Source organism: Haliotis cracherodii, unplaced genomic scaffold (genome assembly GCF_022045235.1).
Source record: "Haliotis cracherodii isolate W230 unplaced genomic scaffold, xgHalCrac1.p SCAF_10, whole genome shotgun sequence".
Classification (NCBI taxonomy): Eukaryota; Metazoa; Mollusca; class Gastropoda; order Lepetellida; family Haliotidae; genus Haliotis; species Haliotis cracherodii.
The window spans coordinates 30,111,928-30,138,704 of NW_027266265.1; the positions used below are offsets into that span (position 1 = coordinate 30,111,928).

The 26,777-nt window shown below is 42.4% G+C and overlaps 1 protein-coding gene across 1 annotated transcript in view; it reads right to left on the reverse strand.

The window, feature by feature from the left end:
* Window positions 1-5,163: 5,163 nt before the first annotated feature.
* Window positions 5,164-26,777, reverse strand: part of LOC139448834 (adenosine deaminase AGSA-like) — a 31,436-nt gene continuing 9,822 nt past the window's right edge. Inside the window, exons 2-10 of the mRNA XM_071230364.1 lie at window positions 16,345-16,669; window positions 15,376-15,522; window positions 14,560-14,626; window positions 12,480-12,690; window positions 10,685-10,812; window positions 9,083-9,282; window positions 7,841-7,995; window positions 6,388-6,590; window positions 5,164-5,337 (exon numbers count right to left, since the gene is read on the reverse strand). Of these exons, the coding sequence (XP_071086465.1) occupies window positions 5,223-5,337; window positions 6,388-6,590; window positions 7,841-7,995; window positions 9,083-9,282; window positions 10,685-10,812; window positions 12,480-12,690; window positions 14,560-14,626; window positions 15,376-15,522; window positions 16,345-16,648 (1,530 nt within the window). The 5' untranslated portion in view covers window positions 16,649-16,669 and the 3' untranslated portion in view covers window positions 5,164-5,222. The remainder of the gene's footprint in view (window positions 5,338-6,387; window positions 6,591-7,840; window positions 7,996-9,082; window positions 9,283-10,684; window positions 10,813-12,479; window positions 12,691-14,559; window positions 14,627-15,375; window positions 15,523-16,344; window positions 16,670-26,777) is intronic.

Here is a 26,777-nt window from a genome sequence, read left to right on the forward strand (position 1 = left end):
ATCTGATTGGTCAATAGGATGGACATACAATGTAATACAGACTCGTAATAGCCACTGATGGCGCTACGATCGAACCTGGAAATTCCAGCCTCGTTCGGCATACGTGTAAACTGGACTTAAATACTTTTTAGTCAGTTAATGCCCTTGCCTTGGGAAGATGGATGCCCCCGGGTTTTTCATGTGAATATGGTTGGTTGGTTGTTTAACGCCGCACTCAGCAATATTCCAGTTATATGACGGCGGTCTGTAAATAATCGACCTATTCTACCCCGGAATCTTCACGGGTCATGTGAATATGGAGAGAGTGTTGATGCTCCATTTAAATGTAAACAGGCTTAATTATTCCAACAATTTCACAGACCGTTTTTGAACCATACTAACTGTTGGCAACACCTTCAAGCGTGCAGGACATGTTGACAAACAATCGGCCAGGTTGACATTGAGACAATCTGATCCTCGTGCAGTCCCTGGGAGACTGGTGACCCCATCGACTCAGGAGTCGTTATGGTGAATAAGTGAGTTTTGTTTCATGAAGATTTTAGATTACTGTAGTTCTATCGCGTGGCTAGCGAACACTTTAACTACTTCACCCCTCAAATGGAGTGTGCAGGTTTCGAATACTCACGACATGATGACCTGCCACTTGGTCATCAATCTATCAACCCAACCGGTCACTCATTCGGGACTCTTCCAACCAACACAATCACTAATTCACCACCTCAACTACCAACCATCTTACTCATCTACCATCAACTCCCTCAGACATGGTGTCACACACAACGGACGTGATGTCACTCACAACAGACGTGGTGTCACTCACAACAGACATTAGTGTCACTCACAACAGACAGTGTCACTCACAACAGACATTAGTGTCACTCACAACAGACATGAGTGTCACTCACAACAGACATTAGTGTCACTCACAACAGACAGTGTCACTCACAACAGACGTGGTGTCACTCACAACAGACGTGATGTCACTCACAACAGACGTGGTGTCACTCACAATAGATATTAGTGTCACTCACAACAGACAGTGTCACTCACAACAGACATTAGTGTCACTCACAACAGACATGAGTGTCACTCACAACAGACAGTGTCACTCACAACAGACAGTGTCACTCACAACAGACAGTGTCACTCACAACAGGCGTGGTGTCACTCACAACAGACGTGGTGTCACTCACAACAGACGTGGTGTTACAACAGACATTAGTGTCACTCACAACCGACATTAGTGTCACTCACAACAGACGTGATGTCACTTACGACAGACGTGGTGTCACTCATGACAGACATAGTGTCACTCACAACAGACATGATGTCACTCACAACAGACGTGGTGTCACACTCAACATGCACGATGTCAATCACAACAGACGTGATGTCACTCACAACAGACGTGATGTCACTTATGACAGACATAGTGTCACTCACAAGAGACATGGTGTTGCAACAGACATGGTGTCACTCACAACAGACGTGATGTCACTCACAACAGACATGGTGTTGCAACAGACATGGTGTCACTCACAAGAGACATGGAGTCACTCACAAGAGACATGGTGTCTCTCACAACAGACATGATGTCATTTACAACAGACATGGTGTCACTCACAACAGACGTGATGTCACTCACAACAGATATGATGTCACTCACAACAGACGTGGTGTCACACACAACATACGTGGTGTCACTCACAACAGACATGATGTCACACACAACATGCATAATGTCACTCACAACAGACATGATGTCACTCACAACAGACATGATGTCACTCACAACAGACATGGTGTCACTCACAACAGACGTGATGTCACTCACAGCAGACATGGTGTCACTCACAACAGACATGATGTCACTCACATCAGACATGGTGTCACTCACAACAGACATGGTGTCTCTCACAACAGACATTAGTGTCACTCACAACAGACATGATGGCACTCACAACAGACATGGTGTCACTCACAACAGACATGATGTCACTCACAACAGTCGTGGTGTCACTCACAACAGACATGATGTCACTCACAACAGACGTGATGTCACTCACAACAGACATGGTGTCACTCACAACAGACATGGTGTCACTCACAACAGACATGATGTCATTCACAACAGACATGATGTCACTCACAACAGACTTGGCCCGTGAAGATCCGGGGTAGAATAGGTCTTCAGCCACACTGGCTTGTTGTAAAAGGCGACTTTGCTTGTCGTAAGAGGCGACTAACGGGATTGGGTGGTCAGGCTCGTTGACTTGGTTGATGCATGTCATCAGTCCCAATTGCGTGGATCGATGCTCATGATATTAATCACTGGATTGTATGGCCAAAAAACTCGGTTATTTACAGAACGCCGTCATATAGCTGGTATATTGCCGAGTGCGGCGTCAAACAACAAACCAACCAACCTAAAACTGAAAACCCAGAGCAGGCACAGAGATTGTTATGCCTGTGTGGAATACATCATGTGTCACATGATGTCACTCACAACAGACATGATGTCACTCACAACAGACATGGTGTCACTCACAACAGACGTGATGTCACTCACAGCAGACATGGTGTCACTCACAACAGACATGATGTCACTCACATCAGACATGGTGTCACTCACAACAGACATGGTGTCTCTCACAACAGACATTAGTGTCACTCACAACAGACATGATGGCACTCACAACAGACATGGTGTCACTCACAACAGACATGATGTCACTCACAACAGTCGTGGTGTCACTCACAACAGACATGATGTCACTCACAACAGACGTGATGTCACTCACAACAGACATGGTGTCACTCACAACAGACATGGTGTCACTCACAACAGACATGATGTCATTCACAACAGACATGATGTCACTCACAACAGACTTGGCCCGTGAAGATCCGGGGTAGAATAGGTCTTCAGCCACACTGGCTTGTTGTAAAAGGCGACTTTGCTTGTCGTAAGAGGCGACTAACGGGATTGGGTGGTCAGGCTCGTTGACTTGGTTGATGCATGTCATCAGTCCCAATTGCGTGGATCGATGCTCATGATATTAATCACTGGATTGTATGGCCAAAAAACTCGGTTATTTACAGAACGCCGTCATATAGCTGGTATATTGCCGAGTGCGGCGTCAAACAACAAACCAACCAACCTAAAACTGAAAACCCAGAGCAGGCACAGAGATTGTTATGCCTGTGTGGAATACATCATGTGTCACTGGTCCCACAGCAAAATTCCGTTTAGGTTGAAACACAGAGACTAGCGGCTCAGCATAGTTAACAAGTGTAACCCAGTTGACCCGGTGGCTTCTGCTCGAGCCAGGATTGAGTTTTGAATTCAATTTATAAACCTATTCATTGGGATCGCTATTAAGTAAGAGACTTCTTTCTATAGGCATTAAAACCTATTGTGAGGTTTCACCTTCCAGTCCGGCTAAATCTCATTAACAGGGACGTTGTAATGATTTTATAGGATATTCAAGTCATATTAGCTATGATATCCCAGGGATTTTATTAATATAACTTCCGTTCAGATTGTAACATGTAATGAAATGTAAAATCAAATGACAAATGTTTTCTTTATATTCCCGAGGATCGAACTCGCATCCTTCATATCTGTAGCCCAGGGAGTGTACCACGAGGCTACAGAGATGTTCATAAGCCTTATTGATTTTTAGAATGTCCTTTTCAAGATCCCTACGCCAGCAACAGATATTTTACGCGCGTTTCCTAAGGTTCATGGAAAGTATGTTCGAAACATAAAAATGTTGATAAATGTTGTTTTAAGTTTCTTTTTTCGGTTTATAAGCATGGAAAAACACTTTCCCTCGGGTTTGGTAGACAAAGCATGCCCTGAGGAGAGGGAAAAACCAGGGGGGCTTCGCCTCTCCCCAGGGCATGCTCTGTCTACCAAAACCGAGTTTTTCGCCCCCCTGTTTTTTCCCTCTCCCCGGGGCATGCTCTGTCTACCAAAACCGAGGGAAAGTGTTTTCTCCAATACTTAATTGTAAATAAGAAAATGAACAAAAACATAATAAAAGTAATAACTCAAGAATTTCTGTCTGAACGTTATTCTAACTCCACACACACATACATTGATCCATCAAAGAAGTCATCCAATTATCGTACTGCTGGGGATTTTTGAATACCCGATTTCTCCATCTCTGAGGAGTTTAGATTCCCTGATTATCTTTTAGTTTTTGAAGCTGAACTCGTCCCTTTTGCTAGTCCTGAGATGCATAGATATACATGACCCTGAAACAATTATCTTTACAAATGGCAGAAATTAACGCTTTGGAAGCTGGAGCAAATGTGGCCATTGCAAAGTGTAGACTCCTGAAAATGTGGAACAAATGAGTAAATGCTCTGGGCGTTAGACATAGATACTTTTATTTTAGCTACAGTTTTGGGCCACAAGATTTATCTGAAAAGCACAATCCTGTTGTGAACTTCTGACGTCCGTACAGGTCACAGAAAACTCCTCCACATGACACACGGTAACACTACGGCATGACACATTATAACACCATGACATGACACACGGTAACACTACGGCATGACACAATGTAACACCATGACAAGACACACGGTAACACTACGGCATGACACATTATAACACCATGACAAGAAACATGGTAACACTACGGCATGACACAATGTAACACTATGACAAGACACATGGTAACACTACGGCATGACACAATGTAACACTATGACAAGACACATGGTAACACTACGGCATGACACAATGTAACACTATGACAAGACACATAGTTACACTATGGCATAACACAATGTAACACTATGACAAGACACATAGCAACACTACGGCATGACACAATGTAACACTATGACATGAGACATAGTAACACTACGGCATGACACAATGTAACACTATGACAAAACACATAGTAACACTATGGCATGACACAATGTAACACTATGACAAGACACATGGTAACACCACGGCATGACACAATGTAACACTATGACAAGACACATGGTAACACCACGGCATGACACAATGTAACACTATGACAAGACACATAGTAACACTACGGCATGACACAATGTAACACTATGACAAAACACATAGTAACACTATGGCATGACACAATGTAACACTATGACAAGACACATGGTAACACCACGGCATGACACAATGTAACACTATGACAAGACACATAGTAACACTACGGCATGACACAGTCATGCTACCCTACAATGGGCGTGGTATGCGAGCGCAGAACGTGTTTGAGGAATGAGTTCCATTTCGTTTCCCATAGCCGAAGTGCTGAAGCTTTCTCCTGGCTCGTCATTCCACTGAAGCTTGAAATATAAAAATACATGAATACATCAAAACACCATTAGCATCATGTATATGAGTGAGTGAGTGAGTTGGGTTTAACGCCGCTTTTAACAGTATTCCAGTTATATCACTGCGTGCCAGTTTAATGTGGGAGGAAAGCCCGAAGTGATGCAGGTCTCAGACGTTTACCACTTCAGTGAAACCCTCGAGCACGGGTATGGTGCTGACAAACATAGAAACATAATCGGGGTGAACCGGGATTCGAACCCACAATCATCGGTTTCTGGCGTCCCAAGGGACGCAACTCTGCACAGGGAATCGCGGCGCCATAGACGACTTGGCCACCCGTGCCCCCTCATGTATATGATGACGTGACAGTTCCCTGCAACAATCTCTTGATAGACGTAAGTACGTACACCGTCACCCACACGACCTTACAGTGTTTCTTTTCTTCGTGGATCAATTTTTATACTTGCTTTGTCGTCAGCATACTCCAACTAATGGCTTTCATCAAAGGAACTTTTTTATGTTCCGATTCCGTTAATAATAAAAGGGCAAACGGTGTTGTTAACTGAGCTTGTTGTTGGCAATGCAGTAGATATCAATACGATTTGTTCCAGGTTTGTCAAAAATGCTTTCCTCATCGACATTACCATACTGCACAAACACCAATTAGTCAAGCTATTTGTTATCCAATTCAGGAAAAAAGATTCAACGAATATGCCGTTTCGTTAACACATTCTCCAGAAAGATATTCGAAGAAAGAAAGTAACTCTACAGCTATATTTCAGTCTGCTGAGTTATGTGAACATGCGCTTCGAAAATATATACCGGTAATCAGATTTTTACTGTTGCTGTCAAGACTTGAAATTGTCAACCTCGTTTCACATACCGTATGCAACAGATAACGTATCTGTTGTATTCTTAAAGTTGTCTTTTCATCTATTTAATTTTCAAATTGTCCTTTTATTATTTCCCTCGGAACTGGTCGCGGATTGAGAAACGCACAGGTCTAAGGGACAATATAACTCGCCTCAAGTCCTCTGTGGAAGATACCCTTCTTAGCTTACTTCATTGAGTTGATTGCCAGTTGTTTGAGAACCCTGAGGTCATCATCCGATGCAGCTAGAGCCATGAACGCCATGTAGAAGTCATGTGACAGTGGAAGGGCCTCCCAGGGCGCCGGGTCATCCGAACTGATGCACACTGGGAAATCCTGAGAGATCAAGATGGCCGCCGGATGGTTTCTCAAATCAGAGACGAGCTTCAGTACCTGAAGGAGGAAGCAATGATTCCAGTCACATTGCGTGTGTGTGTGTGTGTGTGTGTGTGTGTGTGTGTGTGTGTGTGTGTGTGTGTGTGTGTGTGTGTGTGTGTGTGTGTGTGTGTGTGTGTGTGTGTGTGATTTAAATATGTCAAAATAACGAACTGAATTCTTTGGACAGTTATGGTATGGTCTTCAAATTTAAATTTGACTTTTCACATTTGACTACACTCCGTCTGCAAGAATAGGGCACATTGTTTTTTCTTACAATGTGAGGCTTTCAGGGAAACAGGGGCTTGGGTATTTGAAAATGGCCTGCAGGATTGACCTCTATCGAAATATCCTTTAACTTCCACCACAGCTGTGAAACATCTGGTACTAGATGAGGGGTCTATATTCCTTTGTTAGGTGTAGATGACGTCTATGTTACCTGTTAACGTCTATATTACCTGGTTAGGCATAGGGTTGACCTCCATATTACCTGGCTAGATATAGGGTTAAATAGGGTTGACGTCTATATATTACCTGGTTTGAGATAGGGTTGACGTCAAAGTACCTGCTTAGAGGTATGGTTTACGTCTATATTACCTTCTTTGAGAGCCATTTAGAAGTTTATCTTTACTTAGTTTATATCACCTAGTTAGAGACAGGGTTTACCTCTGTATTACCTGATTAGAGATGGAGTTGACGTCTATATACCCTTCTATATTACCTGGTTAGATTAGGGTTGACCTCCATATTACCCCGTGAGAGGTAGGGTTGACCTCCATATTACCCGGTGAGAGATAGGGTTGACCTCCATATTACCCGGTGAGAGATAGGGTTGACGTCTATATTAACTGGTTAGATTAGGGTTGACCTCCATATTACCCGGTGAGAGATAGGGTTGACGTCTATATTAACTGGTTAGAGACAGGGTTGACGTTAATGTTACCTGGTTAGAGATAGGGTTGACCTCTATATAACCCGGTGAGAGATAGGGTTGACGTCTATATTAACTGGTTAGAGACAGGGTTGACGTTAATGTTACCTGGTTAGAGACAGGGTTGACGTTAATGTTACCTAGTTAGAGATAAGGTTGACCTCTATATTACCCGGTGAGAGATAGTATGACGTTAATGTTACCTGGTTAGAGACAGGGTTGACGTTAATGTTACCTGGTTAGAGATAGGGTTGACCTCTATATTACCCGGTGAGAGATAGGGTTGACGTTAATGTTACCTGGTTAGAGACAGACTGAGTGTTGACGTTAATGTTACCTGGTTAGAGATAGGGTTGACCTCTATCGGGATGTTTCTCTCCTTGATTAGCCTCATCACCTCTGGGTGTTTAGGAATAGCGAAGCCATGTCCGATCCTTGATGTGTTGAGGAGGATGGCGTCGATGAGGTTATTGTCGTGGATGTCGAGCCAGTCTGGAATGAGAGTGTAATTTATCTCCATTCTATTATGATAAAAACCCTGGACCCATTCGCTGCTGAGCCCAAAACGACTTACACGACGCTAGAAACAAACGATCAAATTTACACTAAAGTAGGCCTAAACTTAAACCTGAAAACAGAGATGGAGATGGTGACGGCATTTCCTCCAACGAAACTTGGTGGTGAATGAGTCCAGAGTGAGTGAGTGAGTATGGTTTTACGCCGAGTTTAGCAATATTAAAGCAAAATCACGGCGGGGCACACCAGAAATGGGCCTACTCACATTGTACCCATGTGGGGAATCGTACCTGGGTCTTCAGCGTGACGAACGAACGCTTTAACCACTAGGCTACCCCACCGCCCCTTCAGGGTATTTATCATTATACATTGGTGATATAGAACACTGGATAATAGAGGCACAAAGTTTGCATTATACAACTATAAAATAACCAACTTGTTGTATGTTTAACTGGAATAAGGTGTCTTCTGAACTGAATATTCGGGTCAAAAAGGCAAGACTAGGTTGTGGCATGTCATAGTCACGTGGACGAAACCAGTTCCAATATGGATTCACGCGATTTGGTATTCTAGGGGTGGTGATACGGGGGTGGGGTGGGGGATGGGGGGTGGCTTGTGTGTTTAGAAAAATAATAATCCGTTCACAAAAATGTTGGAAAAATGGTTTGCCGCCCTCATCCAGATAATATTTGTGTATGTCTTGAATCTGCGGACATCAACACGCAAATACAAACACACACTCTCACCCACCCACCCACACACACACACATTCTTTTCAATTTTAATGATCATTCTGTACGCGGAATTCAGCAATATTCCAGGGGAAGCTAAAGGGGAAGCTAAAATAATGGGCCAGACTCACACGTGGTTAATTGCTGGCACGACCGAACACCGGTTCAAATGACATACCATCAGTCCAGAAAGTCACACCTTGTGACCACCGATCTTCATCTTACGTAATGGGCGGTGTGTTGGATATCTCGTATTCCCTATATTGCTATGAGTAGGATACATTGTAACTAAAGCTAAAGCGATAATACATATGTAAGGGAGACACACCTACCTGTTTCCCCTGCATGGAAGAAGTAGGGGAGATTACTCGAGTGAGATTCTGGGTATAGCAGATCTGATATATAATACAGCAAGGTGTGGGTGACGTCTTCCTGTTGGACAAGATCGTATCCCAGGATAACGTCCGGGAATCTTTTAACCAGGTCCGTGACTACTTTGACATCTTGCAGTATTGCACTAGCACTATTTACCCTGAAAACAGTTTAAGTGGGCTGGGTTTAACGCCGCTTTGAACAATATTCAATCTCATTAAAACGATATCTTAGTTCTCGTTAACGCAAAATAAACGACCTGGTCGGGTGCTGTTGTACAAAGCGATCTTAGTGCTAAGGTGATCATAACTCCCATACCTTAACATAGACTTACGACAGTCGTAGCGCTAAGGTTGTTTTGAACAACGGCTCCCTGGTTCTTGCGAGAGAGACGCTCAGAATATTACATAGCACAAACCGCAACATTTATCGCGGAGTGAGCGAGTGATTGAGTTGGGTTTAACGCCGCTTTGAACATAATTCCGGGTTCTATCACGGGGTCGTCACCAAGGCTCTTTCCTTGCCACGCCCACCTGTTTACGGTGGCATAGGAATTGACATCCTTCTCTAGTGTTTTACTCATATCTTTATGTTTGTTTGGTTGGTTGGTTTGTTTGTTGTTAAACGCCGCACTCAGCAATATTCCAGCTATATGACGTCGGTCTGTAAATAATCGAGTCTTGGCCAGAAAATCTAGTGATTGACATCATGAGCATCGATCCACGCAATTGGGATACGATCACATGCATCAACCAAGTCAGCGAGCCTGACCTCCCGATCCCGTTAGTCACCTCTTACGACAAGCATTGTCCCCTTTTACGGCAAGCATGGGTTGCTGAAGACCTATTCTACCCCGATCTTCACGGGTCTCATATCTGTATGCTGGTGTTCTCCAAGGGCCATAGCAAGAGATGTCACTATTATGCCATTCATCATACGTGGGGCCCAGCACTACTCATTCAACCCTCGTACAATGCTTTGCCTCAAAGATACTGTGGGACTTCGTTTGTGTATTATGAATACATAATTAATGAAAGTGCATCATTCACAAAAGGAAATAAGTCAATACGTACTTCTTCAAACTTATAATTGATCTATTTATTCAGCCGACACTATTGCGGATCTATTCAAACATGAGGTCAGGGTTATTCCTCTTCTTTTAACGCAGCATGCATACACTCTCAAATCACATTTTTACTTCCTAAAGTTGTTTATGGCCAAGTACAGTGATCATGGTTTGTTTGTATGTTGTTTAACGTGGCACTCAGCAATATTCCAGCTATATGACGGCGGTCTGTAAATAATCATGTCTGGACCAGTGATCATGAGCATCGATCCACGCAATTGGGATTGCACAGTCGCCTTTTACGGCACGCATGGGTTGCTGAGACCTATTCTACCCCGGACCTTCATAAGTCAGTGATTATGGTAACCTAAGCAAGCGATGCAACAAGAATCGGGGTATATTCAACCGTCATTTCAAATCATATCTGACAATGTTCCAGAAACTTCAAAATCATGTAATGTTGGGTGAATCACATCACCCATTTAACAAATCTTACTTTCGTCCAGCTAAGATCAATTTGGCGCCAGAAAAGTCCGGATAATCTTGTTTAAACTGGTTGACAACGTCACGGAAAGTCTCCACGAACCACGTGGTATCATGGGTTGTCCCGTTTACTTCATACGGCTGCAACACGATATTTAGAAGAATTGGAGTTAAATGCACATGGCTTTGTTGCACTCAGCAATATTCCAGCTCAATGACGGCGGACTGTAATCTGGACCAGACAATCCAGTGATTGACACCATGAGCATCGATCTACGCAATTGGGACACAATAACATGCATCAACCAAGTCAACGAGCCTGACCACCGATCCCGTTAGTTGCCTCTTACGACAAGCATAGTCGGCCTCTACTGAAAGCATATTTTGCTGAAGATTTATACTACCCCGAATCTTTACGTGTTCCTTGCTTATTTGGGTGAGTGAGTGAGTTCGATAGGTCATATCACTGATTTTGCGCTAGATGTGGGTGATAAATAACATAGATTTTTGTTTAAAAGACCCCCCCACACACACACACCCAACAGACCCCCCATCCCCCACCCCACCCCACCCCACCCCCCATCCACACACCACACCCCCGCCAATTGTTTGAGAATATACAGCAACTTTTCTAGTGGCTATTATCGGTATTTCCAGAATTCAAAGAGACAACCCACTGAAAACACTGGACTCAACCCATGCCGCTTCACTCAATATTTTAGCTGAGACCAAAAGAGTTCGCGTTAAATTTTGTTATGACAGAGTGAAGATAAACATTCTGTGTTTTTTCAGTGTAAAATTGGTTACCTGTAGATTTAAACGCGATGATTGGAATTTCGAACCGAACGCGCAATGGGTGTTTGTATGAATTAAGGAAACACCAACAATAACCATAAACTATTGTGTCCCATTGTCCCATTGTAACGACTGTACATGCTTTATCTGCTAATTACTACCTTTTACTATATTCTCAAACATCATTGTTTTTCAATCATTATATCTTCCTCGCATATAAAACATGCACTGGAACTGTGAAGCAGCGCAACGTTAAGTGGGAATCCGTGATGTCTACTTTGCAAGCTTCGCAAGGTTCAGTTTTGCATTGCACGTTACTATTACAACGAGACCGCCTCCGTGGTCTAGTGCTAGAGCGTCCGCCCGGAGAGCGGAAGGTCCGGGGTTCGATCCCCGGTCGCGTCATACCAAAAGACGTTAAAATATGGTACTTGTTGTTACCCTGTCTGGCGTTCGGCATTAAGGGGCTAAAACAAGGACTGGTCGGCTCGGAGTCAGTATACTGTGTCTGAGTGGGGTATTCACGTTAAACTGCGGCATGGTAGCTAGCACTATAAATCGGCATCAGTCCGGACTAGTACAAGCAGCCACACAAACACACATACGTACATGCACGTCGCTATATAAGTGCAATAATCTTGGACGCGACATTAAACCCCATGTCATGTCACCTCACCTCACCTACTATTACAACGTCAGCCCGCTCATTGTGACAATTGAAAAGCGCCAAATTTCACGTTCTCTGGTGTCCCCCAAAGCTTAAAATATACACACTTGGTAAATTTCTATCGTGTTTCACTGCTCAGAATGTATAGCCACATATGCTTTGACTATTGTAGTAACCACATTTTGCAACCTATACTTGTACATTTAATTATCTAAAATTGCCTACCGGTGGCTATTGTGATTTGATACCTCTGATTTGCCAAATAATCGAGGAATTTCCCAGTGTATAGTAGAATACATACAAGGTATATTTGATAGTCAGTAATGAAGACCAATGATGAACTCACACGTATAAGACCAATACGGATCTCCAGGTACTGCACGCCATCCACGTGGAACTCTCTCAGTGTCTCGTATAGAGCATCCTTCATCACAGGCGCGTTCTTGAGGAGTCCACGAACTGTTTTGAAATACTGCTCAAATCGACGCCAGATGACGTTGATATTTGGGTATACCACTTCTGGGTTGTCTACAGTTAGAGTCAGATTGTTGTATAACCTGTTGCAATAGAAAAAAAACATGTTTTTGTTAGGTTTTTGTGTTTCTTTGTCTGTTGTTTAACGCCACGTTCGTTCAGCAATTCTCCATCTGTTGGGCGTCAACATGCTAAATCAGGTTTAGTCCAGAGATTCTTGTGATGACAGGATGTATTGAGCAACGATTGACGTGGTCGGGGCACGATGACGCACGCAATCAACTAAGTTGCCGAGTGTCACCATCTCATCCACTACATCGCAGGTTACGACCAGCATAGATTGCTGGTGACCATTTCCAACCCGGAAGTCAGGTCAGGTCAGGTCAGGTTAGGTGTAACTTTGAAACCAGTCGGTCATTATAGTAGTTCGTGTTACCAATGCATTGTGTACCTTGTTCGTTTAAGCCAAATATTCGCTACATCCAATTCGTTATATATAAAGAGGTGATTGTGAGCGGTAAATATGTGTCTAAGCTTAAAGTTATCACAGGTTATCAAACCAAAGGTCTATTCTGTGTGCAACGACAGCACTGTCGGGTGACAACGACACACAATTAGACGAGTCACGATGACACGCACGGAGCCGGGTCACGATGCCACACAACCAGCGGGATCTAGATGCCACACAATCAGCGGGATCTTGATGACACACAATCAGCCGGGTCACGATGACTCAACCAGCGGGATCTAGATGACACACAACCAGCGGGATCTAGATGCTACACAATCAGCGGGATCTAGATGACACACAACCAGCGGGATCTAGATGACACACAACCACCGGGATCTAGATGACACACAACCAGCGGGATCTGGATGACACACAACCAGCGGGATCTAGATGACACACAACCAGCGCGATCTGGATGCCACACAACCAGTGGGATCTAGATGACACACAACCAGCGGGATCTAGATGCCACACAATCAGCGGGATCTAGATGCTACACAATCAGCGGGATCTAGATGCCACACAATCAGCGGGATCTAGATGCTACACAATCAGCGGGATCTGGATGACACACAACCAGCGGGATCTAGATGCCACACAATCATCGGGATCTAGATGCCACACAACCAGCGGGATCTAGATGCCACACAACCAGCGGGATCTAGATGACACACAACCAGCGGGATCTAGATGCCACACAACCAGCGGGATCTAGATGCCACACAACCAGCGGGATCTAGATGCCACACAACCAGCGGGATCTAGATGACACACAATCAGCGGGATCTAGATGACACACAACCAGCGGGATCTAGATGCCACACAGCCAGCGGGATCTAGATGACACACAACCAGCGGGATCTAGATGACACACAACCAGCGGGATCTAGATGACACACAATCAGCGGGATCTAGATGACACACAACCAGTGGGATCTAGATGCCACACAACCAGCGGGATCTAGATGACACACAACCAGCGGGATCTAGATGACACACAACCAGCGGGATCTAGATGACACACAATCAGCGGGATCTAGATGACACACAGCCAGCGGGATCTGGATGCCACACAACCAGCGGGATCTAGATGACACACAACCAGCGGGATCTAGATTACTCAAAACCAGCGGGATCTAGATTACACACATCCAGCGGGATCTAGATGACACGCAAGCAGCCGGGTCACGATGACACGCAAGCAGCCGGGTCACGATGACATACAACCAGCCAGGTAACAATGACGATCAATCAGGTGGATCACAATGACCAACAATCAGACAGTTGACAAATTGTGACAATCCGGACATTTATGGTTTACACTGGAATCTGGTCTTGTCCGGAATCGCCGCAGGAATGCGATTCAGAAGCTGCCTATATCGTAATGTTGCATCGACTAAAACAATATTTCAGTTGATGTAGTTCTGTTTAACGAGCTTACCACTGGTCGAATTCGGTAATATCTTTGCTCTTGGCACGTTCAGCTGAAATCCGAAGCCATTTGCAATCTGAAATGAATCCACGATAGCATTAAGAAAAGTATTTCTCGCCTGATTCAACTCAAGACTAGTCTTCGTTTTCTTTTTAAATAATTTATTCGGGAACTTACTTGAAAAAAACATAATTTGGCCATGGGTTTTACAACAAAATAATTGTTCCTTGTACCTGCCTGATACGTGGTTTGCTGTGATGTTGACTCCTTCTTACAGAAAAAAACCATATGTCTCAAAGCAGTTTCTGACTAAATAAATATCACTTTTTTTAAACAAACAGCCCACGTATCGAGGTAGGCGAGGTGAAACGAGGTGTAACGTTGCGTTCAACTTATATAGCGACGTGTATGCTCGTATGTGTGTGTGTGTGTGTGTGCGTGTGTGTGTGTGCGTGCGTGTGTGTGTGTGTGTGCGTGTGTGTGTGTGTGTGTGGTTTTATTTAGCTAGTCCACTGAGATACGCAGTTTAACATGGATACCCCACTCAGATACAGTATACTGAATCCGCGCCGACCAGTCCTTGTTTCATCCCCTTAATGCCGAGTACCAGGCAGTGCTATGTTTTAACGTCTTTCGGTATGGCGCGGCCGGGGTTCGACTCACTGACCTTCCCCTCTCCGGGTGGACGCTCTATCCACTACACCACGGAGGCGGTCCACGGAAGTAGGCCCATTTTGGTGGCGGTTCGGATTACTATTAGATTGTCACATGGAACATATGGACCTAAGTTTGTTTAATTATGACGTCATCACCACCACGACCTACCTTTATCTGACGGAGGTGTAACATAAAACCCTGTCTTTGTGATAACTTTCTGCTTCACACACATGTAACAGTCGGGACGATATGTGACGTTCTTCACCAGCCAGTCATTGCTTGTAATGGAGCCGTAGTGTAAGTGTAGAGCCGCACCTGTGGCATAATTGAAACGATGTGGCATAATTGAAACGATGTGGCATCATATTAAAGGTCTACAAAAGTCATAATCTCGGGAAAAACAGATGCGGCTGTATATATCATACACGGAAAGTGAGTGAGTGAGTGAGTATGGTTTTACGCCGCTTTTAGCAATATTCCAGCAATATCACGACGGGGGACACCAGAAATGGGCTTCACACATTGTACCCATGTCGGGAATCGAACCCGGGTCTTCGGCGTGACGAGCGAACGCTTTAACCACTAGGCTACCCGACCGCCCCCATACACGGAAAGAATATTTCATTTGAAGATAATGAAGTATATTTTTTCATTTGGCATAAGAGGGCCGTTAAAAGATATTAAAATATCAAGTGCATGTGTTTCTTAATTATCATTTATTGGCGGTCTGCGTCAACAAGAATACTTGAGAGTTATCCACCTTTGGGTTCAATTCCGGATCACAGTTCATAAAAATCATAAAAAAATAAAAATTTATAAAATTCCTAAATAGCAAAAGGCACCAGCTCAGCATGAGTCTGATAGACATGCAAAGTTTCGTAGAGAAATAGTTAACGGTTTCTGAGTTATGCTCCGGAAACGATTTCGGGACGCACACACGCACGCACACACGCACACACGGACGGAACCCATTTCTATATCCCCCGCCAACTAAGTTGGGGCGGTGGATAATTAGGAGAGACGTTTCCATGTGGGTTCTAACACTGTTATCAAGCACTTGCTTCATAACAGTGTTATAACTTACACAGACACGAAGCTATGACAAAGGAAACGACCAAACCTCTCATTCGCATTTACCTTTGGGCATTTGCTGTATAATCTTGAATACCTTGCTTTGTTCCATTAGGTGTCGGCCTTGGAAGAAGTGGACTGCGGGAATGAAGTTGCTGTGGTCATAGATGGCACTGTTGATCTCCGTCTGTTTGGCTGCCATTATTATTTTGTTGACAGCTTCCTCTTCAGAGGTGAGAGTCAGCATCCCCCCGATGGACTGCCGTCTCTCTGTGGCCAGTATTGCCTCTCTAGGTGCTTTATACCACGCCGGCACGGATTGGACATTTGTTAACAATGTCAGCCATGTTAAACAAATAAAGACCCGCATCTTGGCCGTATTCTCCGTCAACTGAAATAAAAATGATGAATCGTTATCGTTGACTATTGCTGCGTTGTAAATACAAAGAATCCGATTCTGTCAGCATCTCTACCGGAAGCGTTCGTAATATCTTCAATATATCGGTTAGGGCTTATATCTATTCTTAACTTTTTTGTGTTGATCTCTTGGAAAGTTTTACTCAGAATTTTACACATTTCGAATGTATCTGTAATTAGTGTATCCTTAATCTGTATAATATGAAATTGTGCATTTTCTAAATATTTGCTTTTCATCTCTTCCAAGTAGTGTTATTCGCTTGAAGGCCTTTACTCAGAATTTTATACATTCACGTTTTATCTATGATTTATGTCAAATAATTGGTTGACCGCCTCGAGGAGATTTCATGTGTAGAATGAAATAACATGTTTCTCTCATCGAGTGTCGGGTGAAGGAGATATTTTCACGAATGACGTAGCCAGTGTTATCTTCAAAGCAATAGAAATATCTCTTTTATCAACTTAAAAAAACACACAGACTGACTCTTTCACACTGAAGTAAATGATAAATAATAGGATAGTGAATTTATGACACCCGTGATATGAATTGATCCAGAAATAGCTAAGTAGCGACACAAGGACCCGTGGTTGCGACATGGTATATCAGTGGACTAGCACTATAAAATCGGCATAACTCCGCACAAGTACAAGTAGCCAAGCATACAAGTATAGTAAAATGAAACGTTTCCATGTCAATATATTTTGGGCACGTGTAAAAGGAACTGAAGGCATTTTCAGGAAGGTGACCACAAGCAAAGCTGTATTATAAGAAATGAACCTCTTACATATATCTGCATCTAGATCACTACAACCGAGCCTGAAGCGACAGTTTACAATTTGACAAAACCAAGATCCGCTGTGCAAGCCAATAACTAAGATTTGTTTGTGTCCGGTGTTTTATTGTAACCTTACTACTGACAAGAAAACATTGATGCAGAGCATCAAAGTTCCCCGCCACATGTGATGCCTCACAAACGCATAAATATGATGTTACTGAAAGGCATGAAGGAGCATAATTATATTAACCACAAATAACACAATGCTGTTGTGGAAAAAAATAATATTTTTTTTGAGTATTTGGCAATACGGTTGATACATTTGCATAGGGTAGGTCTATTTAAAAATAGTTTCTTGTTAAACGCCGCACTCAGCAGTATCCCATATGACGGCGGTCTGTAAATAATTCAGTCTTGACCAGATAATCCAGTGATTGACATCAAGAGCACCGAACTACGCAATTGGAATATGATGTTATGCATTGACCAAATCGGCGAGCCTGACTACCTAATCCTGTTCGTCTCCTCTTACGGCGAGCATAGGTTGCTGTAGACCTATTCTAACCTGGGTCTTTATTTAAAAAGTAGATCGAATGAAATGGAAGCAATTTCTGGAACAAATGTAAACATGTGGAAATAATATCAAAACTGCAAACAACATTGGCAGATGCACATACTCAAATGATAGATCACATTCTTTTTACACTTGGCATTTGGTTATAATAATGTAAATGAAAATACTAAGGGCTCCATATGGCAAGAAAGTCATATTAGATAAGGTGCACCACAGACCACGAAATTGGGATCGGTGCCATGCATCAACCAAAGCCTGACCATCCGATCCCGTTTGTCGCCTCTTACGACAAGCATCGTCGCCTGATATACTGTTAAGATGTAACATAATAATTCATCCATACTACTTAACAGAAGTAAAACCGCTTGTCCATTCGGATCAATCTGACCCAAACCATTCCGCTGATGAGAGTCAAATAATGCATACGAATCAAAATCCGTAAAAATTGCAATGGAGACATCATTAAAAGTTACCAAAAGTGACGGGGATATCAATATTGCTTGTTGAAATGATTCTATGAAATTTGTTTTCCCTGCTTCAATATTTGGAGCACCTGTGACGTAGCCATCAAACTGATCTGTTATGTAAACAATATCGCTTGAGGCAGTGGCTGTTGGGAGCTGATTATGACCTAAATACCCCTCATAGCCTTCGGTGTTAACTATGCGACTGTAGAGAGCTGTGCATTCATCCAACAGATTATCGAGGTCAGTGGAACACGGTACAGACGCAAATAGATTTGAGCCATAGGACACAAGATATATGAGTGACCAGAGCTACGGCTGTACATTGAATTCCATTAAACGGTTGAAAAATACTACAGCCTTGATGCAAATTCGCCGACACACTACTCCGATTTTGCTTTGACTTTGCTACCAAACGTTTCACATTTGGCTATGTACGGTGCACTAATTAAAACAAACACAGGGGACTGGGTTAATTCAAAATACGGAATATAACTATTCCAAATATTTCCAGTGAACATGAGCATCCAAACAATCAAAAGTGTGGTGTGTAGAATGTGGAATTTGTACATTTAAATTGAGATGTCGTCGTTGTTCATGAATAAGCATATTCAGAACATAATTTTAATTATGCTGTAATTTACGATCTCCGGAGCACAGTTCTTTTGTATACACCGTGAAAATGAGAAAATTAGTCATTGGGGAAAAAAAGCACATCGGATTACACATGAATGGTTTAATAATGTCAGCTAATGACCAGAAACGGTCAGATGCATCAATTAACTACATAAAGACGATTTTGAAGTATTTCTTATCGTCTCACTTCAATGGGATAACCATTTGAAACGTAAGAGGCTTTCGAACACCCGTGGGAAGTACTGCCATACAATCTCAGCCATCTTTTAGACATTCCAGTTTTTCAAATTTTGAATCGAGGACTTCATTGAAATAGTTTTCGAAGTGTACTTCGGATCGGAGGGCGCAAGTTTGAAACTTCTGCCGTAAAACTAGAGAAAGCTTTCTGATTGGCTAATGTCAACTTCGTGCAAGACATTTCATTGGTCGGTCAAGTGTCGCGATAGATATTTGTGACGTGACCCCCAATGTCCTCTAATCTACGTGTAGCGGAGTGAGAACGAAGATCTGATTTTAATAAGATTGGTAGTACACCTAATGTTTGTAGCCTGTATCTTGATGTTGTTGATTATGGTTCTCGCATTACAAACATTTTGAGGATTAAGACTGAAAACCCAGTCAGGAGTTGGTTAATTATTTTATAGAAGAGTGACATTTCATATTCTTCTCCTCCTTGCCATAATAATTTGAAGTTTGTCTCCCTATTTATCATGGAATGTCTCTTTTGGAACATTTTGAAAATGCCCCGGTACTCCCAATTCATTGGCAACTCTGGGTTGGGAGAGACGAGCCTTGGAAGCTGAGCATTGAACCTGGAGATGCCATCTTAATGATCAATCCGGAAGTCGAGCGTCAGTGATAAGAGGGACGTTGACTTAGTGGAGCCCATTTATTGATATTCCATACGAAGGCTGGACCAATCCCAGAGACGCCAACGATCTGCATAGCTGTAGAAGGGAATGGTAGCAGGTCAACTATCATATCCAAAGAATGTATAAATAATCTTCTTCTGAAAGATGGTGATTATCATGAAGAGCAGGCGTGGTCCGTGATGAATCGGTAGGTTCAATTTGGGATCTATCAGTCGAACGTTGATCTTGAGAAGTTCGATCCCCTGTCAGAATCACGCGATCGATCCTAGCTACGTCGATCCTTGTTGACGAATTCGAATGATCAATCTGGGTTAAGGTTGCAATCGTAGATTTGGGAGCGGCTGTGTCCTTGGAACAAAGTGGTGGGTTTGACGCCGACCAGAACAACATGTCAAAGCGCGGGAGACAAGAAAAGACTGTCGGTTGATGGTCAGGAAACACTAGGATCGTCAACGCTGGAGCTGTCGAATCTGGCTTGGACGAAATTTCCGTAGAGGGTACCCTGCGGACGTCTGAAGCTGCTGGTCGCTCTCACGTAGGCGTGGACCCATATGCACTGGGGACAGACGTTAGTAATGGTACGGCTGAATGTCATCAGCGAGGAAGCTGTCGGGAACCCCGTCTTGGGGGCTGAGTGCCGTCACGACATCGAGGTTGAAATAAAAGTAGCGATGCAGTTACTTCGATGTAAAAATCATTATAGATCTACTCACTGTTACGTCAATGTAAGTCATCCTGACACATCCCTGCGCCAGGTGTTGAATACTGTATCCTTGCCTAGACTAGTATCCTCTGCCAGCGCAGAAGCCAAATTAACATAAGGAGGTACAACCAGTAGCCTCGAAGGATAGGGCAGAGGTCACTCAGAACTCTAGGTTCGACACCTGATAGTCAGCATGGTCTCGATGGTCCCATGAGGTAGGTAGCGGTTGTGTGGATGAAGGGAGCGGCACAGGAGGGGTTGGCACAGACGAGGTAGGAGGAACCCAAACCGGAAACGGAGATGATAATCAGGAGCGGTTCGGAGAACAGCGATCCACATGATCGACCGACAGAGATGAACATCTATGAAAGGAGTGGGGCTCTTCATGATGCTGACGACAGTGCGGGAGCGGAAGTCACGATAGGACGAAGCACAAGGAAAACCCGGCGGAGGATACGATTCCAAGTACAAGGGTTAGTTCCCCCAGCCACATGGGTGGTTTGCAAAATCGCTGTGCCAATAGGGATCCCAAGAAAGTCCAGTTAATGCAACTGGAGAACTTGGAGCGACCAAAAGTAGAAGAACATTTGACCGAGTCTGTATAGGAACCATCCTCTGAGTCGCGTCAAACAGCAGTGTTACGTGAAGAATCGACTGTGTCCTTACAAGAACGTCGATCCCTAGAAGGTGCATCTCCAAATAGTCGATCATGAGGGTGTCGATCCGTTGACCGTCAATCCTAAAAATGTCGATTCCGATAGCAACCAGGCCAACCAGAATGTCGATCCTGACACAGTGAGGTGAGTGGTCCTAAGATGAGCAACCCTTAGGAGAGCGTTCATAAAAGAGACGATCGTGCAATCAACTCTTTTTGAAACGGCGATACAATAGTCATCATTCATTTTCTCTTCTGGGTGACAAAGCGACTAGAGGCGCTACTATATATTAGCCAGGCATGATGTCATTCACAGTGCTGTTCATCTGAATACTAACTTTCAAGCTGTTGCTATTCGCCTTACCTTGCCCATTGCATTTACTTTGTGCCCTTTATATATACTACCTTCATCTGCACTTCGACAGTCTCATCTTCATAATCAATATGATCAGCTCCCTAAGCCCTGCATCATCATGAGCGATTTAAATGGGCATAACCCTCTATGGGTAAGTACAAATACAAACAATTTAATAAGGGGAAAGTCATTGAAGATTTTATTTCTGATAATAATTTATGTGTATTTAATGATAATTCAAACAAGTATTTACATCCTGCAACTGGAACCTATTCTGCCCTTGATCTGTCCCTCACAGATTCAAATGTTTACATTGAATTTGAATGGTATGTACATGATGACATAAGTAATCACTTCCCCACTGTACTAAAAGCTGTAAAACCGGATTATGAACCACCCTATCTCGGTGGAATTTTACTGAGGCGAATTGGTCTTGAAAACTTGAAACCTGACAATTTAAGAAATGTACCAGGTCCTATCCAGTTGTTTTCGAGTCAACTCCATGATATTGCTGACCAAAATTCCTAAGTCCACTGCAAATCCAAATTTTCATAAGCCATGGTTTACCACTGAATGCAAACAAGCAAGAAAGTGTAGGAAGAAAGCGGGAAGATATTTCCGCACACATCCTACAGTACATAACTTGAATAATGTTAAAATTACTAGTGCCAAGGCACGACGTGCTTATAAACATAATAAGCGTCAATCATGTCTCCAAAATTAATTCACGCACACCCATGTCCAAGCTGAGGAATATGGTTAAAAAATAAAAGGTAAAGGTTCCAAATCGTCTGTACAACTTCTTAAAGACGGTGACAAATTAATAACTGATACATCTGCCATTGGAAAAAAACTTCTTGAAATTCTTGCCAAAAATTCTTCATCATCAAATTATGTTCCCGAGTTTCAGAGATATCAGAAACATCAGGAAAGGAAAACAGATAATGGTGAAGATTACAATGAAGTATTTTCATTGCATGTGCTACATACCGGTCATGAGCAAGCTAAAGATACTGCAGCAGGTGATGATAATATCCATTATCAGTTACTCAAGCATTTGCCTGAATCATGTCTTGAGACACTTTTAGATATATCTAATCAAATATGGACATCGGGGAATTTTCCTCCTTCATGGCATAATGCCATTGTGGTCCCCATACCAAAACCTGGCCGGGATCACACAGATCCCTCAAATTGTCGCCCTATATCATTAACCAGTTGTGTTTGCATTTCCATGTAACGAATAGTAAATAATAGATCAGTCTGGTATTTGACAACCCTCATACACTTGTATAGAGTACTGATTCGTTCCAAACTTGATTACGGCTCCATCGTCTATGGTTGAGCATGTAAGAGTTATTTACAAAAACTAGATACTTTCCATCCTCAGGGCCTGGGGCTTTACCTTGGAGCCTTCAGGACTTCTCCCATTCAAAGTCTCTATGTCGAAGCAGATGGGCCATCCCTTAAACAACGCCGTCCGAAGTTATCCTTACAGTAGGTCACTAAATTATATTCTAATCAGTCAAATCCAGCTTTTGAATGCATGTTCTATCCTCTTTACGAAGATCTTTACACTAAGAAATAAACTCTTATTCCGCCACTTGGAATAAGAATTAAATCTGTTGTTTCAGCTGCTAAAATTAACCTACAGGATACAGCTCCCATTCAACTTTTATCATCACCTCCTTGGCAAATGGTAAAGCCAACTGTCGACCTGACATTAACTAAACTTTAGAAATAAGACACAAACCCACTAATTTATAAACAAGAATACAATCAATTAAGAAACACTTATGACTCTTATCAAGACTTCAAGACTCTTTTATTCTATAATAAAGGCCTCCAGCCCAGAGTACATGTGTATATAATCAAGTCACAACAATTTTAAATTACAAACAACAATTACAATCATTAAGAAAAGATCTACCGTAATCATTAAAAGTATGTGAAGCACTCGTAAACTATATAAAGAGTTGTCTCCCTTTAACCTCTGAGCTAAACCTGCCTTGCCTGTGTGCATTAAACAATATACAGTGCTAAAGATTCTGACAAAGAATTATCTGTCATAACTTTCTCAAATTTGTCGAGAGTACAAAGATTACTGGTGCAAATACTTGGCAAAAGCATATTTCTGAATTTGTTATAAGTAACATGATGTAATAAAATGAACTTCTTCCTCCACAATTGATACACTCAGATTATCAAAACAATATTTACATACTCTATCCTCTCTAGCAACTCCTCCCCACCGCCCAATTTCAACAGCCAGTTAGTGGTTACCACATCTGAATCGACTAAGAGCAATTCTTAAATTTTTACTCTTCATATTGTGCAAATACCTTTCAGGCTCCAACGCTGATTTGATAATGTAATAATTATTAAGCTTACTTGTGTCACTTATAGATTTGTTTCCAACAATCCTGCAACCTTTCCTTACAAATTCTATGGAAATGGGTTATGTCACCAACATCCTGTTCAAACCAAACTAGACAAAATCCAAGTATGTTCAACAGATATTTTATTCTAGTTGCCCATGTGGCTCTACCAGCCCCATCTAACTGATATAACATCAGATAGCAAGCCTTAGGATACCTATTTGTGGACATGTTTAATATTTTCAGCCAATACTTAATTGAATTCAACACGGTTGTTACATGTAATGGATACCGTCCTAGCTCCCCCTACAGGACTGCTGCTGGAGTGTTTAAATTAACATGGAGAACTTTTCTAAGAAATTTGCAGTGCACATTTTCTATAACTTGAACACTTTCATATCCCCAAACACATGATGCATAATATAAGACTGGAGAAACCATCCTATCAAATAGAAACAAGGACTCTTTAATGTTAAGCTTAGACTTTTTCAAGAATCCAAACAAAATATACAGAGCTTTTTCGCCTTGTTGTACCTTGTTATGACTCTTATAACTCTATACTTACAGACAGATCAAAGGATGGTGGCGCAGTTGCTGGTGCCACTGTCATTGGATCCAGAGCAATATCTTCACGATTGCCAGCTAACAGTTCAATTTTCACAGCAGAAGCAAACGGCATTTTAACAGCTCTAAAATATATCAATAACCAATCTAAATATAAACCATTCATAATTTTTTCAGATTCCCTTTCGTGCCTTCAGGCTATTATAAATATGTCATGTAAACATCCACTTATAATCCAAATTCTTGAATTATTTAATAATATTGCTACTGGCCAGTAGCCAGTTGGTTACCCAGTCATATTGGAATCATTGGTAACACAATGGCCGATGCTGCTGCATAAGCAGCACTCAGCAAATCTATGTCACCACTTCTGATCCCCTACTCTGATTATAAACCCATGATTAGATCTTTCATCCGAGATCTAATGCAAAAGAAGTGGGACACCCAAGTAAGTATTAATAAATTACATGAAATTAAACCAAATATCGGTTACACCTACTTGGGTTGCCAGTCCAGATTTGATGAGGTCATTATGCGACGATGTCGTATTGGCCATTCAAGATATACCCATGAATATATATTGAAAAGTGAAGATCCTCCATTCTGCATCCCTTGTGATGAGAGAATCACAGTATAGCCTGTCCTGTTTGACTGTATCGATTTTTCCATCACAAAGGATTAATATTTCAAAGTTTCGTGGCTCAGCACTCGTTTAATCCTTGTTTTTTTTAAAGAAATAGAACTGTTAAATAAGTTTTCAAACATGTGTTTTGTAGTTAATTAATGATATTTTAATATTGGTAGAATAAATTTGATAAATAAGATTGTTAGTGGCTGTACCTCGACGGGGTTGAAGCAGTGTAAAAAGATTGTCACCCAGAGATGAGTCCATGTCATTCACAGCATATTTATTACTGCCATGGTTTTAATTGCAGAATATGTGTTCTTTTAATTCGGCTAAATTGTCAAAAACGCTAACACCTGAAGGGATGATGTAAATCCTGCTGGGGTTCATGCAGGAAGCAAAAGTACTGTAAGTTCCCATGGTCCCTAGTATGGTGATCTACCTTCAGTTGCTGGCGATCTTTAGCTCGTTTTTATAATGTGTTGTTCTGTCTAGTGATGTATTTTTACGGTTCGATGCTAGTTTTAAATCTTAATCTCTGATAAGTCTAGTTATTTTACTGTCCGTTGTTGACAGGTTCTTATAGTTTACATGTATTTATTTTATAACAACCTTTGAAAGTCACAATATTGCTGTGAAATATTGCCGATGTGACTTTAAATTTTAACTCATTCGTTTACAAACGTACGTTTGCAACAGGTGGCCCTGTGACGATCGCATGTAGTAACAATTGAATGTGGGTAGGATTTTACATTACTTTTGCAATATTCTAGCAATATCACAACGGGGGACACCAGGAATGGACTTCCCACATTGTATTCAAGTGGAGAATCGAGCCCGTGTCTTTGGCGTGATAATCACGATACAACATCAACTTAGTCACCGAGTCTGACCACCCGATCCATTAAGTCGCCGCGAACGACCAGTTCAGGTTATTGGGGATCTATTCTTAGCCGGAGTCCCAGATGTGTCTGTTACATGACAGAAATGAATCAGCATATTTTGTTCAATTGTCCTTATTGAAGTATCCGTACCAGAATGTTATGATCAGTGGTTCGAAAGTAGATAACTTTGGATAACTATCCCCCCTCACCCCCTCATTTGATGACGTCACAAGTGCACCTAGTAACCCCACGTGACTGATGACGTCACATAACCTTGACCTTGGGGTTGGGGGTGGGGGGTGTTGTCAACGTCATTGCCTCATTAATATGTAGAATAACTCATTAATATGCAAATGTATGCATGACGTCACAGGTCGATTAGGTTAATAAAGGGTCAACTGACCAGATGCAATCATGCAATTAATGACTTGACCATTCGTTAACCGTAGAACACGGGATAGTAATGAATGTCCCTATATGCACATGATACTACGACCGGGGGTTGGGTTGGGTCTTGACTCACGCGGAATGGAATGTCATTGTGAGACCATTTTGGCGCGAGAACATGTGGTGAACATTTGAACCTTTTGCATTGA